General features: G+C 39.6%; 1 protein-coding gene across 1 annotated transcript in view; it reads right to left on the reverse strand.

The window, feature by feature from the left end:
- The window catches only part of LOC147149956 (CUB and sushi domain-containing protein 1-like), a 434,959-nt gene that overhangs the window by 190,612 nt on the left and 231,104 nt on the right, over positions 1-13,243 (reverse strand). Inside the window, exons 5-6 of the mRNA XM_086024950.1 lie at positions 4,895-5,089; positions 2,743-2,950 (exon numbers count right to left, since the gene is read on the reverse strand). Of these exons, the coding sequence (XP_085881076.1) occupies positions 2,743-2,950; positions 4,895-5,089 (403 nt within the window). The remainder of the gene's footprint in view (positions 1-2,742; positions 2,951-4,894; positions 5,090-13,243) is intronic.

Raw genomic sequence — 13,243 nt, forward strand, 5'->3', positions numbered from 1 at the left:
TGTCTTTCCGTTTCAAGCCACGCTTATCCTCCTGATTTGGACCTCCAAAAAGGCAGAATTATGAAGTTGTGCTGTACAGGACTGACAACAACCTACTACTTGTATATTTGGGGAGACTGTGGTCCTTATTCAAAAATATTGTATCAAGTTGAAAGGTTTTGCTGAAGGCAACACTTTCCATGTCCCTGACGGTGCCTTCAATAGCCCTTTCCCCTGCCTACACCTAAAACCCTCCAAATCCTGCACTGCAGAGGACTGGGTGATTGTGGTCTTTGAATGTAAGCTTTCACAGATAAGCCAGGCGAGTATGTGCGTGCATACATCTGTGTGCTATCTGTCAGCGCCTGGGGACATCGAGCAACAGCTCAAGCTGTCAGCAGGCCACTTAAGACCTGACACCGACATGCAGACATACACATAAACGGTATCATGAGGACGCCACGCTTGATGTGTTACTGCTCAACTGGCGACAGGACTAAACACGCAATTATTCGCCCATCCTTTTGTTTCTGTCGAGCACCATCCTCTTTGAGCCTCTTCACGCTGCACATTTATCTGTCCACCAATCAATTCCAATCTCACCACTCACAATCAAGATTTCTTCTTCAGCGCACGACTTTTTCCTTTATCAAGATGGTGATAGATAAAGACACAAGACCAATATAGTCACAGTTACACGGCATGGAATAACCCTCTCTGCCCTTTGCATACAAACACCTGGTCTCACTGATATTTGTATTTACTGAACGAGACCAAATGCCATGTCACCTTGCGCAGCTGTGAGGACGCCGCTGAAATTGGAACATAAGCCTTGGATGAATGATTGCATTCCAGAGGATTGCGCAGTTTACAGAATAAATGCTGGAGAAGAGTTATGTGTATTGTGAGATTTTTTAACTGATATAATCAATGTTCCCATGTAAACAATTTATTTCTATCAGTTGGACACAAAGTCATTTGTCTTACTGGAAGAAGAAGAGTTTCCTCTGTGGTGTCACGAAAGGCTAATGAGGTCCCTCGGGAATGTCGACATTTCAATATTTCCTCAATCAATTGACAATTTATGTACAAACTTGAAAATGGGTCTCAATCAAGCCTACATTTACCATAACGATTACTGATGGAATTTTCCAAACAATTTGTGTTTGGGGCTTAGTGGGCGACTGGTTAGCACATCCACCTCACAGGTCGTGAGTTGGAATCCGACCTTCCTGTGTGGAGCTTGCATATTCTCCCCGTCCTTGCATGGATTTTCTCCGGGTACTCTGGTTTCGTCCCACATTCCAAAAACACGCATGGTAGGTTAATTGATCACTCTAAATTCTTTCTAGGTGTAACTGTGAGTATGAATGTTTATTTGTCTCCGTGTGCCCTGCAATTGGCCGGCAACCAGTTCAGGGTGTACCCCGCCTACTGCCCGAAGACAGCAGGGATAGGCTTCAGCACGTGAGGATAAGCGGTTTGGATAATGGATGGATGGATGGAAATGGGCCTCGCGGTCAACTTTGTTAAGGCTTTCTATATTTTGACCGGGGACTGCATGCTTTACCAGCAGGCAGCCTCCACCTCTGCTCAAACCTTTAGTGAAGATGAAGGCATGGATTCCAACAGTGTACTAAATTAGGGAAGCAAATGTTACAGAGCTGTTGGAACAAACTGCCAATTTTGAAACACAAACACTGTACAGTATATAGGAGTGAAAAATAAGTCTGTCATCTTCCCTGTGAGATTTGAACAAATAAGGAACTAGGAACGCTTTGTAGCATCAAAGTGGATTTGAGCTGGAACTCACAAAACATTTAGTAGAATTGTATACAAAAAGCAATGAGCAATTACTTAAAAGTTATATGATCACCATCAAATAAATGTCAATATACTGTATGTATCAATTGTGTTTATACAATAATGTGTCCAACTTTACCAATGTGTAGTTGGACTGGTATGGTGCGCCCTCAAAACATGTATTTTATGCGATTGCTGGCTTGGCCCAAATTATTGCAGGAAACAATATATTTTCTGTACCGAAATATTGTTTGTGTGCCTCTTCCCTGAACAAAGCGAGCTGTTGGGATTTTTGGGAAACCACAAAGAAGTTGGGTTGTGGTCCTTGTCGCTATCCCTAATCAATCAAACCGCTTACCGCAAAAGAAGAAGAAAAAAAAACAACAACACTGAGCTGCTGCAGTTTGCTTTTCTTAAAAATTGTGTTTCACTTTATGTTGTTGGTATAATGCGGTTGGAAAAGTAAATTCTTATGTGTGCACTAATTCAGATCTTAAAGAACCATTTTTGCTTTTGTTAGACTTTTTGTGTATGGTATTCATTAAAGATTCCACTGCATTTTAGTGACAATGAAAAAAAAAACATTTTGCTTTTAGCATTAGAAAAAAGAACTTTCTTGGCCAAATATTTTCCGAAAAGTAAAAGTATACTGAACCAAACCAAAAACTGTGACCACAAAACTGTAATATGAACCGAACTGTGGATTGTTTGTGTGTTTGCACATGCACAAGGCAGCAACTAATGCTTGTGGTCTTGGAAAACAGTACATTTCAAACAAGTAACTCATTTTGTACGATTTAGGTTTCGGTACAAGTCACTAAAAATCAAGTCTCTTGTCATACCTAAAGTGGCATAGTTTATTTGGATTTGCAGAGCAAGAACGGGTTGTGGATGTATTCGTGTAAATTACCATTTTAAATAAGATTTAAATAAGATTTGACACAAACAAATATATCTCACCATATGCTGGGCGCCTCGGTCCCGCTGATTTCTAGGAAGTCATACTTGTCTTCCAATAAGAAGTCATTGAAGACAAGCGCTATCGTGTCCCCGGGTTCAGCGAGGATTGACCACGTGCAGTCCAGATTGTTGTCATACTCAGCGGGGTAGCCGGGACTGGTTATTGAACCTGCGGTGCCTCGTAACGTGCCGCCGCATGCCCCCTCCGCTGGAGAGAGAAAAATGAAAATGAATGAATGAGATGATTTGATGGATCGTTCAGACACTGACTAGACTGCATTCTGTTTTCAGTAGTTTATTCTGAGTCTCATTGATGGGAGATCCATTCTATTTCTGTATCATTTATCCTCATTTGAAGGGCTGAATAATTACCATAATCAAACTGAATTTGACATTGCGATGTAGTAGAATGCAATTTTCAAATCACAAAGGTTGCAATTTGAAACCCAACAACAAACGCTTCATTTCGGTCGGTTGGTAGGCTTCATTTCTTATATAATATATTAGTGTGATGTAGCCACAGATTTGTTTGCATTATTGTTGTAATCTGAATTATGATTTACTGATTGATGTTTACGCCACACTTGTTCAGTAGAAGTTGTCCTATCAATTGCTTAAAGACTGCACGTCAAAAGTGTTCTGTAAGTCATCAACTCTAAACAAAATAGATCAATAACGTGTCTTTCATATAAATTAATGGTTCATTTGTCTTTGTTTTACTGTTAGCCTGACCCATAAGACCAAAGCATTTATGCATAAATCATCTATTATATGTAATACAGATTCATTTATGTGTTTGTATCCGAAATCTGATTGGGCAGAAAAACACATAGATAGAGTACTTTAAAAGAATAATCACATATTGAATCACAATCGCAATATTGATGAAAAAAAAAGAAAATTGAAGGAGCTGCAGTATCTGAAGAAAGCCCACAAAAGCACAGTGAGAGCATGCAAACTCCTAATGCCTAAGCCGAGAGTCAAGTTTAAAATATAGATTATTTAAAAGATATTACTATTTAAATATGTTTATAATTGGGATAGGAGTTTGCAATCATTTGGAATGTCTGGAAACAGTATACATCTGAGGTTTCTTTCTCAAGTCAGTATAGATATCAATATTTTGGTTTGAAAATTTGTGTCAAAGTGGAGCCTAATTAAAAGGATGTTTTTATTCAGGAGGTTGTTCTGTATCATTAAAGCGAAAAACCACCAAAACATATTTTTTTCAGTAATCTGTTCTATGCAGGCCCACTAGTTGAAACAAGGTATTCTGATAAATATTGGCCATTATTTGAGCCCTGAGCCACTGTGATGTCACTTTCGGTCAAGAGAAGTAACAAAATGGCCGCCCCCTGAGACAGACAGATTTTGCTGCTTAACTCATATTCTACAAACGCTATATTAACCAGAATGCCTTATTTCATCTGGTGGGCCTGCATAGAACATATTCTTGGAAAAAAATATGTTTGTGTTGACTTCCCCTCTAAGCAAGTCACAGTTTTTATACGTCCATATCTGTAAAGTAAAGTGTGGACATTAATAAATATATAAATATACCATAGTGTTTTATGCTACATATATATTTTATGACAATACAAACACATACAATCATAAAAAGCTCATATTAATGTCGATGTGTAAAACACATGCATTTTACTGGAAATCATGTAAAATTATTTAAGAGTACAGCGCATCAAATCAGACTTAAATGAAACCGACCAATAATGGTTTTGCAGAGAATACCCCGGAGATTTGAAATCCTTTTCCAAAATTGTTTTCTTTGGCAGAAACATGCACAGGTTTCTTCTTGTTTGCAGACTAATTGACCATTAGAGAGGGTTGTGTCAGGATATTTGGACCCGATCTGATTCATCGAATGCTTTGTTACATCCAGTAGTTTAAACAAGACCTTACTGTGAGTTTAGCTAATCAATACACAGGAGCTTCTCATCCATCTCCAGCCTGCGACCTCATGATCTGGTCTCTCCATTCTCATGACCCAGGCATTAGTTTTATATAGTTTCAGGGTAATTTCTGGAGCTATATTTTCCTCGTGGATTCCCAACAGATAGACACCTCCTTTGGGAGACAGCGCAAGTGCTTATCTCAGTCAAGGATGAGGAAAAAAAGAAAGCCAAAGTGCACTTACCTCTACAAAATGGTGAGGGGAAGTCCCACTGCGCTCCGCTGCCTGGTGATACAATGCATGTGAGGATATTATGTCCCTCCAGGACAAAACCAGACTCACAGCTGTAACGGATTTTGTCCCCAATGTTGTACCGCGCTCCATGGATGACTCCGTTTGGTATGAGTCCAGGGATGCCACATGTGTGGCTGGGCAGGACTGAAACAGAAAAGAGTAAGAATAGATTAGGGATATTATCCTGGCATGAGATTTCACTTTGATAAAATACTGTATATGTATTATGTATATGTATTCATTTGATTTATTTACTTTCTGATTCTATTTTATTGATTTTATTTCACAGAATCTATAAACTGTGCATACGACCATATGACACAGTTGTAATGCAAAAAACATATATTTTTTTAAAATCACAAAATACTAATATTTGATATTTGGTTTTGTGCATGAGTATAATGATTATGTATCCTTAATGAGCACGTTGTTGTCGCCAGTTGTTGGATGACACAGTGGCAGCAGCTACAGGGAGCTTGTGGTCTAACTGGGCCAAAAATCAATCTGCGGCTGGAGCCAACATGCCTCGGCTCCACAAAGAGGGCAGCAACACAGTCACTGAAGTACCAACCTGGAAAAAATCCACAGATTCTAACCCCGGTGTACACAGTATGTTATGTATGCTTGCACAACTGGAGCGTGTTAACTTGTTGAGGGTATAATGTGTATCAAAATGCCTCGTCTCTGTGTGAGTGTATAAAATAAAGTCTGTCTATATTAAGGGACATTCAGTTTAATCAGTTTGTGTAGGCTGTTCCAATTAAACACTGGCATGGTAATTAGACAAAGTTTCACCATGAGACCCTGAGAACTAGGACAGGAAGAAAAAGAGGGGTGAATGGTGAGGAAGATAAGTTGACAAGAGGGAGGAAGGAGAGAGCAACAGGAGAGACCAGAGATAAAGAAATGAAAAGGAGGCGATAAGGAAGAGACATATTATAAGTCTTTGCTCAAATGGAAAAGTACACTTTGAAAAGAACAGTTGTGGAAACAATACTGTATATGTTTACAGTATCGGTCTATACAGGTATATACAGTTGTGTCCAAAAGTCGTGAGGCCACTACTAGAGTTGTTGTTTGAATGACCTTTTTTACAGGAATACACCGGAAAATGATTTCCATGAAACTTGAGGGGCAGCGTGTAGGACAAGGAAGAAGCCAGTCTTTGGTGAGTTGTACTGTATACGGTCATTATAGCATTGCTTAATGACTCTGTAAAGTTTAATTCAGAGATTTGTTTCTAAATAAATTATACATGTCTGAAGATAATTGCTGACTGGGAACTGACATGAGTCGCGCCTCCCCCACTATAAAGGAACTTGACCGACTGTTTGCTTCAGTGGTCATCTGGCACAACAGCGACACGCAGGTGGCCAGCCAGCTATGCCTACATCTAAAACACGCATCATCCTTGCGCATAGTCTGCTGCCGCGAGTGTCTCGTTGACGGCCATGAGTGCATGCACGTCACGGACGGACGGCGGAAGAGCAATTTGAGAAGAAATGTCAGATCTGAAGGTCAACGTGTGGGCAGGGTCTTCACGCTGGCGCAGCCGCTTCAGAGTGCCCCGCGACAACCGAGTGGGATGCATTTCAGCCACCGGAGGCTCTAAGCGGATATACGGTACTTTAGTGGTGCAAACTGTAATTATGTGCGCACATTAGAAAGATCCTAGACAAAGTGGCATCCAGTTTTCCAGGTCATCGTAATGGCATTTGACTGACAGTTGACTGAGCTGGTTGTGATTTCAGCACATTCAGCGGGCATGCCCACGCAGCTTATTTTTTGCACAATTTTGAAGCCTCATTTTATAAACTTGTAGATTTTTTTAATCATTTAAATGTGGTATTGTATAAAGTCAAGCATCTGAGTGGCGTTATGCACACTCAACTGAGCCACCATTGCCTATGCAGACATGGCGCCTGCTTCGTCCCAACAAACTCAAAGCTCTGGCGGCACTGAGTGAGGCTGGGACGAGACAATAAAAGGACTCATGTGTCTCAGCCAAGTGATTAGTCACACATCGGTGACCATACAGCCTTGTGTTTGCCAGACTGCTGTGTTTTCAGGCAGTGCACTGCACAAAGGTAGTCCCTAATTTAGGCTAATGTCTGAGGTAGTCATCTGAAAGAATTGGGGGGATATTTCAGAAGGATAGGGCAGACACTGACATGCACCTAAATTCTTAGTCACAGTCATCATTTAGATGATTCTGATGTTCTTTCAGACATTTCATGTTGATGTCTAGGTTTTTTGAATACTACTTTACGCCGCTAATGTATAGACGTTACTGTCATTACGTTGAATGAAAAAAGTGCACTCACTCAGTTGACTCTTGGTAACCTTTGTCACTATGCAACAATAATATATCGTTAGTAGATGGTGTAACATTACGCTCATTCCACTCTGACAGCGTCAATCCACGTTGAGCATAATTATCTTGGTAGAAGCTACATTTCTGGTGCATATCTTGCACAATCTCATTAGATGCAGTTTTACTGAACAGTGTACAATTTAAATACAATTTCATTGATTTAGAGTGGTGCATGAGTGAACATTACCATTGTGGGTTAGTAAGGAAGGAACAGTTATTATGCCTATGTAAAAGTTCAAGCACATAGCTTGTGATTTAATTCCATTGCAGATATTTATATTGTAAAGTATCACCAACAGGTGCAGGTCTGTATGGACAATATGTGCATGCATGTGTGAGGGTTTGTGTATTTCTAGTGTTGTCTTGCAACAATAACCAATGAAGCATCTTTTGTGGTTTTCCCTGTGGGCCGTCTACAGCCTGAGGGCATTTTATTTTGATGCAGTGGCAGCTCAGTATGAGCAGAAGGCAAATTTTAAGTGAGGAGAAAACTTTGAGACGGATACAATCAATTAAGGATGAACGGAATAAGAGATAAGTGCTAGAAGAGTGAACTGGATTCAATAATAAAGGTTCTAAAGATGAGCAAAGCATGTGACTGGAACATCTGTCTCACAGTCAGAGGTTCTGGGTTCGAATTTTGACTTGTGTGGTGCTTGTACTCCAATATACCCGTAATTCCTTGCCCTGAAACTCTGCAAAATTGAATATACACAACACACAAATGTTGTTGTTTTTTTTTTTTGCTTTGCTTCCACTTATTTAGGTTCCTCTACCATTTAAAGGTTTCACATTCTGCCATCATTTGTGACATACAACATTTATTTTTATTATTATTATAAAGAGCAAATGCTAACCTCACACTTCAAATTCAACATTACAATCAGCAAAACCTGTCTTACATTTTAAACCATCTCATAATGTATAAAATGAGGAACATTTATCATATGTTTGAATTTGATATGAGAAAATCTGCCAGCTCCTCTAATAAAAAAAATATATAACCTGACTGCAGTCATCTGCAATACCTCTACAGTTTTTTTTTTCTCTAGATATGAATATATGGTGACGCATATTAGCAACACATGCTAAAAATAGCTAAGACATTTTCTTTTAATATGCTTTTATGGAAACACTGAGGCAGTTGCTGCCAGTTAAAAGCCAACCTGCGACCTGGATGTTTTTATCAAGTTACCCTGCTGTACAGTCTACATCAAAAGGCAAGGCCGATCTACATGAGTAAATCAGTCAAACTGAGGCCGCGGAGTAGCAATTATGTCCTTTTCATGATTTTTGCTGCTGCAATCATTAGTGGAGAAGTTGAATGCAAGGAAGTGGCACTCGAGATTGTGAAGTCATTGGGAAAAATAATATGTGAATGGCAACACATCGATGCTGAAATCTGATTGGACATAAAAGAAAAAAATCCAGCAAGACACGCTATGAAATTAAGACAAAAGACTGTTGTAAATAAATTAGTACCACTTCATTTAAGTTGTAAATGTAGGTCAGTGCTTCTGATAGTGTTTGGGCTTGCAAAGAAGGCCTTTAATGCCCTGATGGCACGTCACTGGTAGAATTACATGTAAAATGGTCAATGGTAGCAATAGATTAGTATTAAAAGTGACTGCCTAGTGCCTGTTGTTGTAACCTGAGCAGCGTGTAAAGGCAACATTTATGTGTTACCCCATACACTGTAAATGTATTAAAATGTCCGAATAGCGGCTTCTCTACGTTCCGTATGGTGGAAATACATTAGCAGGGCAAGTGACATTTCCAGCAGTGCTTCTCATCAATCACCCGCTAAACAAAGTAATCACTGTAGCAGCCACAGTCTGTTAAACACCAATCCTGCACAACCTTTCCAGCTAGACTAAGAGCTAAGAAAGGGTTGCTAATATAGAAAGTGCCCATGTAGCTAACAGCGGTCACAGTTTGACCGCTCATCACATTTTTGGAGCAGAATAACAAACCACAGAACAAGGGTGAGTTTGTCTTTTAACTAATAATTCACCTAAAACATGTATTCTATTAATCTGTTGGAATCCAATTATTACAGTGATTGCCATCAGCGCTTCAAATTAAAATTGTCTAACCAGCTAAATTGAAATACATTATATGCTAATATAATTATGGTTGAGAACATTTTTAAACAATTGTGTCAAACCATTCATTTACCGTCACCTCTTTCACAAAACGGGATGTGGTGGGGGCAGCACGGTGTTCGACTTGTTAGCACGTTCGCCTCGCACTGCATAGGAATGTGTTCGAATCCGGCCCCGACCTTCCTGTGTGGAGTTTGCATTTTCTCCCCGTGCCAGCGGGGGTTTTCTCCAGGTACTCCGGTTTCCTCCCACATCCCAAAAACATGCATGACCTAGGTTGATCCCTAGGTATGATTGTGAGCCAAAGCTTGATTGTCTGTGTGTGCCCTGCGATTGGCTGGCAACCAATTCAGGGTGTACCCCACCCATTGCCCAAAGACAGCTGGGATAGGCTCCAGCACGCCCGTGACCCTTGTGAGGATAAGCGGTGCGGATAATGGATGGATGGGATGTGGTGGATGCTGCTGTCATCTCTGCATATCAGGTAACAGCCATTAGATTAATAGAGGTAATTAACATGTTTTGATATATTATTGGACTCTTTAAACCAGCTGTCCAGGTGATATGCTGCTTCTGAAGCATCCTATAATGGGGTTATCATATACATTAAGACATGTAATATATAACATATCAGGTTCTAACATGACATGTGTTATTTGTTATTTATGTTTCCTCTGGGAAGGGATGCAAATATGACTGCAGTCAATCAGTGACTATGCAGAGCAGGTGTTGTAAAAAAAAAAAAAAAAAAAAAACTATTGCAGCCTATTGATGTACATACATCATTGTGACATACTATATTGCATTTTCGAACTCAATGTCAGGAGCTCGGCTTAGTACAACATCTCCTGGACTGATTAATCACTCAAAAGGTGCCTTGGTTTTTCCAACAATGTTTTTACTTACAATGCACCACATATTGACATAATAAAGGTAGTCATCAAAATATATTTGACTATTTGATGTCTAGTTGGATGTTGTCACTAAAACCTGGGGTCTGTTAGAAGCAATCAAACTTTAATATCCTGAATCAGGGTTTCTTGTCACTGAAAATGTGAAATATCCACTAATTACACAAATAAAAAATGGATCTGAACAAGCTTCCTAATGCTGGGCGACCTATGTTTAGGCTTCAGCTAAATAGGGTTCTCAGAGGTGGGTATAAGCAGAAAGGTGCCACAGGCTTGCAAAAAGCTCTTTTAGTACAGGTGGGGCCTGCAATGGCCAAAGTCAGTGATTTTGCAAATAGGTGAGATATCTTAAAATCCCCACCAATATATTTTCATTCCTGCAAAGACTTTTGGAAAGACACCACCTTAAGGCACTGTGAATGATTAGAGGCCAGGCTTTTCGAGTTGCTTTGAGCATCTGCTTGGGATGTTGAAGAGGGAAGCCTTCACTCTCTTATCAACTGTCATGTGCTCTGTGACAGAAAGAATGAATACTCAAGGCTTACATCGGCTTTCAGCCACCATGATGACAGTGACACACGCCTATTTCCCCTGAAGGGCTTCCAATAAAATATATCTTGACTCGACTTGACTTGAGGAGTTGAGGGACAATTTGAAAGCAGCTGTGGAATAAACTACTCCTAGTACCACTACTACTACTATTACCACTACTATTACAGGTCTAAATATGGGAAATTAAGACTGGCCATTGGAGAGATTTCAGTTTTGCTTCTGCAGCACTATTGATATGCCCTTGAGCAGTGCACAGTAGCTACTAAAACACAAGTACAATTAAACCTTCAAGGTGGAACGCAATCTGTTCCAGGACACTTGTCGACCTCCAATTTGTTGCGGATTAGGAAACAATTGTGCCCATAGGAAATAATGAAATTGCAAATAATCTGTACTAGGGGACAGCTGTCATCATCAGGAAAAGGTTCGTGATAAAATAAAGTAAAATGTTAACACCCCTAATCGTCCGTGTAAAAATTGTAAAACAGAACAATAAAACAATTTGACCATCTTTGAGTTTAATGCCGCAGATACATCTCTACGTCTCACATCTATTTTTCTTACTTCCTCAACTGTAATGAGTAAAAAGAAGTTGAACGTAATAAGAAAAACAATGAAACACTCAACTTTAATAAGTAATGACTTGAATAAATGTTAACCATTCAGCCTGTTGATGGTGTTAGCAGCTAACACTAACAGTTAATGCAAACTTACCTATTTCAAGATTTACTGATGATGTATGATTGGGGTGTGAAATCTCTTGTTTTGTGTTACTCTAAATAATTTTTCCTGTAAATTGTTATTTGATTCATGGAATAAATGTACATTTAGTACAACAAAATTAAACTGGGCACTAAATGCATGTTAGGTTCATTGAAGGCTCTGAATTGTCCTTGGGTGTGAATGTGCCATGTGTTTGGCTAGCAACCAGTCGAGGTTGTATATCGTCTTTCATCCGTCAGCTGGGATAGGCTCCACCTTACCCAGGAAAAGCAGTATAGAACATGTAGGGATGGATGGAATTGATTTATGACACCCTCACATTTTTTTAAAACTCTGTGGTACATCAGTTTTAAGATAAACAATCTACAGTCAGGTACAGTATATCATCATTTTCATTCTAGCTTTTGTTGAAGAACTGGACAAGATGGTCAAAATACTAAGCCACTTATCAAAAATGAATATTTAAATCAACGACATTGTATTTTTCCTAATCACACCTCTTGTGATGGCATGTGTAACAATGACACTTTTGGGCAATGGACTCGAGACCTGTGGTTGCTATGGAAACAATGACCAAGCCCGAGGCTATCGAGAGTACTGCAGGGGACAACCTGTGGAGACCTCAGTCAGCCTCACTAAAAATGCACATAAAATTGACACCAACATAAAAACATCCCCAGGTATTTGCATTTGAAAGAAACGTTTTTTGTGTTTTTCTTTTAAATCCAAGACGCCAAAAAATAGTACACATTAGTTGAATAGTTGCTGTTGGCTTGATGTTAATGTGAGCCATGTTAAATTCTGCTGGCAACACAGACATAACGGCTATGAGCAGGAGGCAATCGATAAGCAGGTATTTACACTAAATAATATTAATAATGGAATTGCAACATTCTTCACGTAGATGTTGTGTTCATGTGACTGCGTATGAGCCAAACAAAAAGCTGTGGCTCCAAAACTCTCTCGAATAACTCCAGCATGGCAGGCAGTACTGCAGAAGGGAGCGGTGGAAGATAAAACAGCATTAAACCTTTAACATTTCATCCCTCCCCACTGTCCCTTATCACTGCCCCCAGCACAAAGCCTGGCTTTTCAGTCGCTGTGACTCCTGTCAGTATTGCTATGAAAACTCTGACATGAGCCACAGCGGCCACAGTGAGAGTGGTCTGCCCTCAGGCTGTGCTGGTAGCAGCAGTGACGTTGACATGCAAGAAATACCATCGTGTATTCATCCTGTGCACAACTGCGTGTGTGCATATGCACTGTAGTATGTCTTCACAATTACATGCAATCGGGAGTTAGTGGAATACACCGACCACTTGACATACCGTGACGTACCGTACGACTGTACTTAGTGAGATCCAATTCAAAAACGTGTATCAAATAGTGTATGTATTTGATATACAAAAGTAACAAGAAATGTATGATGGTAGATGACCGCAACATCATTGATTCAGGTCATTTATTTGCATTCACTAATTCAAACACAATTATATGTTCCTGTATTAAAGTAAATTAGTATGTTATGTAATATTTTTTTTCCAAATTAGTGTAGAATTAAACCTGTTTATACTTCTTCCTATTCCACTGAGTTGTAAGGACGAATGCAGCTTGCAATTTGTTTCATTTTACT

The sequence above is a fragment of the Filicampus tigris genome, chromosome 3 (genome assembly GCF_054856515.1).
Source record: "Filicampus tigris isolate MCC_2025a chromosome 3, RoL_Ftig_1.0, whole genome shotgun sequence".
Classification (NCBI taxonomy): Eukaryota; Metazoa; Chordata; class Actinopteri; order Syngnathiformes; family Syngnathidae; genus Filicampus; species Filicampus tigris.